At 49.9% G+C, this 3,753-nt stretch overlaps 1 protein-coding gene across 3 annotated transcripts in view; it reads left to right on the top strand.

The window, feature by feature from the left end:
* GMFG (glia maturation factor, gamma) overlaps positions 1–3,753 on the top strand; it is a 7,677-nt gene extending 3,924 nt beyond the window's left edge. For all 3 annotated transcript variants that reach the window (XM_011973369.1, XM_011973371.1, XM_011973370.1), the window contains 3 exons: positions 2,437–2,519; positions 3,039–3,112; positions 3,565–3,753. In XM_011973369.1, the coding sequence (XP_011828759.1) occupies positions 2,437–2,519; positions 3,039–3,112; positions 3,565–3,636 (229 nt within the window). In that variant the 3' untranslated portion in view covers positions 3,637–3,753. The remainder of the gene's footprint in view (positions 1–2,436; positions 2,520–3,038; positions 3,113–3,564) is intronic.

Below are 3,753 nucleotides of genomic sequence, written 5' to 3'. Positions count from 1 at the left end.
AAAAACATTAGCCAGGCATGGTGGCGTGTGCCTGTGGTTCCGGCTACTTGGGAGGCTGAAGTTGAGGATCACTTGAGTTCAGGAAGTTGAGGCTACAAGTGAGCCAAGATAGCACTCCTGCACTCCAGCCTGGGTGACAGAGCAAGACCCTGTCTCAAAAAAACAAAAAAAAGAGAAATTTCCCTTCTTTTTCAATGTTTGGGAACACTTTAGGTAGCAAATGAATTATTGTAGCAATATCATTAGGTAGCAATATCATTATTATTTTATTTAAAAAATTTTTAGAGACAGGATCTCGCTGTGTCACCCAGACTATTGGGCAGTGCTGTGATCCTAGCTCACTGTAGCCTCCAACTCCTGGGCTCAAGCCATCCTCCTGCCTCAGCCTCCCAAGCAACTGGGACTGCAGGCACCGCCACTGCACCCTGCTAAAGGAATGACTTGACTTTTAATGATTAAGTATAATCCTGGGTGAAGTCACATGAGCCTGGTGCTTTTTTTGGTGGAAGAGCTCTTTGACTATTTCTGTGAAAACTGGTCTGTTAAGATTTTTCATCTTGACTGAATTCATTTTGGGTCTCTAGGATTTTGATCCTCAATCCCAGGCTGTAGGACTCAACCAGGATCAGCTTCATGGGCATATGATAATTGCACAGGGCCCCGCACCTAGGAGGGGGCCTCACACATGGGGGTTAATGGTCACCTTCTTTATAGTTTTATCTTTGAATTTCTGTTTTGTATGAAGTCAGATGGGACAATGGACTTCACACAAATGTGCTGGGGTTTGGAGCTAGGTTCACAGGCAGTCCACCACCGGGCCGCCTCCCGGAACAGATTCTCAGCCACCCATTCTCTGCACCCACCCAGTGACCACTGCTGTCCTTGGGCTTCCTGCTGGTGTGGGGAGGGTCGGGGTCCAGTACGCACCCCTTGCCTGACAAGTTACAGGGTGTTCCTGTGAGCATCTGTGCTCTGCCTGCGCATATCCTCATGCCTGAGGGAGCACGACTTTAAATAGCAAATTAAAAAAGACCGGCTGAGCGCAGTGGCTCGCCCCTGTAATCTCAGCACTTTGGGAGTCTGAGGTGGGAGTACGGCTTGTGGCTAGGAGTTCGAGACCAGCCTGGGCAACATAACAAGACCCCCATTTCTACTAAAATTTTTTAAATAAAAGGCCAGGCACAGTAGCTCATGCCTGGAATCCTAGCACTTCGGGAGACTGAGGTGGGCAGATCACTTGAGCTCAGGAGTTTGAGACCAGCCTGGGCAACATGGTGAAACTCTGTCTCTGCAAAAAATACAGAAAAACATTAGCTGGACATGGTGGCACATGTCTGTAGTCCCAGCTACTTGGGAGGATGAGGCAGGAGGATCGCTTGAACCTGGGAGGTTGAGGCTGCAGTGAGCTGAGACCACGTCGCTGTACTCCATCCTGGGTGACAAAGTGAGACCCTGTCTCAAAAAAAAAAAAAAAATTAGCTGGGCATGGTGGTGTGCACCTATAGTCCCAACTACTCTGGAGGCTGAGACAGGAGGATCACTTGAGCCCAGGAGTTCAAGACTGCAGTGAGCTAGGATTGCACCACTGCACTCCAGCCTGGGACAGAGTGAGGCCCTGTCTCTAATAATAGTAAAAAAAGACCAGGTCAGTCGAAGGAGGGACTACAAAAGAAAGGAAAACAATTTTCCTGCTTCTTGAACAAGAAGCCCCACATTTTCATTTTACACCAGGCTTGGCCGATTCTGTAGCCATCCCTGGTCACAGTGCACTGGGGTTCGAGTGCACTGGACAGTATTGAATAGGGGGTGAGCACTTACATGCTGGCATTCACTTTCCCAGGTTCAAATCTCTCCCCTATCCATAGAACCTTGGGCAAGTGAGTTTGGGCCTCAGGTTTTCCATCTGTACGATGGGGATATTAATAGCACCTATATTATAAAGTTATTGTGAGTCAAATAAGCACTATTATTATTATTATTACTTGAGACGTAGTTCCGCTGTTGTCACCCACGCTGGAGTGCAGTGGTGTGATCTCGGCTCACTACAACCTCTGCTTCCTGAGTTCAAACGATTCTCTTGCCTCAGCCTCCTGACTAGCTGGGATTACAGGCGCATGCCACCGCTCCCAGCTAATTTTTGAATTTTTAGTAGAGATGGGGTTTCAACATGTTGGCCAGGCTGGTCTCGAACTCCTGACCTCAGGTGATCCACCTGCCTCGGCCTCCCAAAGTGCTAGGATTATAGGCGTGAGCCCTGCGCCCGGCCCTATGATTATTTTTTAATCATTTGTTGTGTTTGAGGTCAGTACCCTGAGTCCCAGACATCAACCCTGGTTCTCAGACTCAGCCAACATTTCAAGGCTGTGGACTCAGGTAATGGCTGTTGAGCCTGGGCTGCAGGCCAGAGTCCTGATTTTCAATTCTCTTTCATGGTAGGTTCGTGGTTTACAGCTACAAGTACGTGCATGACGATGGCCGAGTGTCCTACCCTTTGTGTTTCATCTTCTCCAGTCCTGTGGGTGAGACACAACTCTACTCTCCTCAGGAGAGGGCCTTCGATTCTGTGTGTGTGTGTTTGTGTTTGTGTGTGTAAATGCGTGAGTGCAGGTGTGTGCATGTGGGTGTGTGTGTGGCTGTGCGAATGTGTGCAGGCACCTGTGTTAGTGTGTGAGCATGTGACAGCCTGTGTGTGACCGGGTAAGGATGTGTGTGTGTCGCATGCGTGATGTGGGAGGGCAGTGAAGTGGAGGTGGGGGCTCAGATTCACCAAGAGCCCACCCGTTCTCAGTCCTGGGGCCTAAGCCAACCCACCTTTTCCTTTTACCTACAAAGCCCCGTCTGGCCCCTAAATCATCTCGAGACCCTCAGAATAACTTGAAGCCCCCAAAGCCAACCTAGAAACTGACTACAGTGGGGGGACCTCCTTAGAAGAGCTCCTGGGACTCTTGGAAAACTGCAGGGCCTTCAGGACATTACTAGAGCTTTAGAGAACATGCCTGGGTCCCCACTGATGTGCCTTTCTCCTCTTTTTCACGCAGGCTGCAAGCCGGAACAACAGATGATGTATGCAGGGAGTAAGAACAGGCTGGTGCAGACAGCAGAGCTCACAAAGGTTCAGGCTGGGGCGGGGCTCCAGAGTGTTAGGGAGAGGTGGTGTGGGTCCTGGGTCTGAGGGAAGAGGGACTAGAGTCCTCACTGTCTCAGTTTTTTTTTTTTTTTTTTTTTTTTTTAAAGAACTGGGTCTGGCTCTGTCCCCCAGGCTGGAGTGCAGTGGCGCAACCTCGGCTCACTGCAGCCTCCTCCTCCCGGGTTCAAGCGATTCTCCTGCCTCAGCCTCCCAAGTAGCTAGGACTATAGGCACCCACCACCACGACCGGCTAATTTTTGTATTTTTAGTAGAGTCAGGGTTTCACCATATTGGCCAGCCTGATCTCGAACTCCTGACCTTAAGTGATCCACCCACCTCAGCCTCCCAAAGTGCTCTCTTGCAGGCGTAAGCCACCGCGCCCGGCCACTGTCTCAGTTCTTGAGTAGATCATAATGCCGAGACCTCTCTCTGCCCAGGTGTTTGAAATCCGCACCACCGATGACCTCACCGAGGCCTGGCTCCAAGAGAAGTTGTCTTTCTTTCGTTGATTTCTGGGCTGGGGCCTGAATTCCTGATGTCTGAGTCCTCAAGGTGATTGGGGACTTGGACCCCTAGGACCTGAACAACCAAGACTTTAAATAAATTTAAAAATGCAAAAACTCAGA

This window comes from Mandrillus leucophaeus, unplaced genomic scaffold (assembly GCF_000951045.1).
Source record: "Mandrillus leucophaeus isolate KB7577 unplaced genomic scaffold, Mleu.le_1.0 Scaffold137, whole genome shotgun sequence".
Taxonomy (NCBI): Eukaryota; Metazoa; Chordata; class Mammalia; order Primates; family Cercopithecidae; genus Mandrillus; species Mandrillus leucophaeus.
The sequence above is the reverse complement of the archived record's forward strand: the minus strand, read 5'-3'. Positions and strand labels throughout refer to the sequence as shown.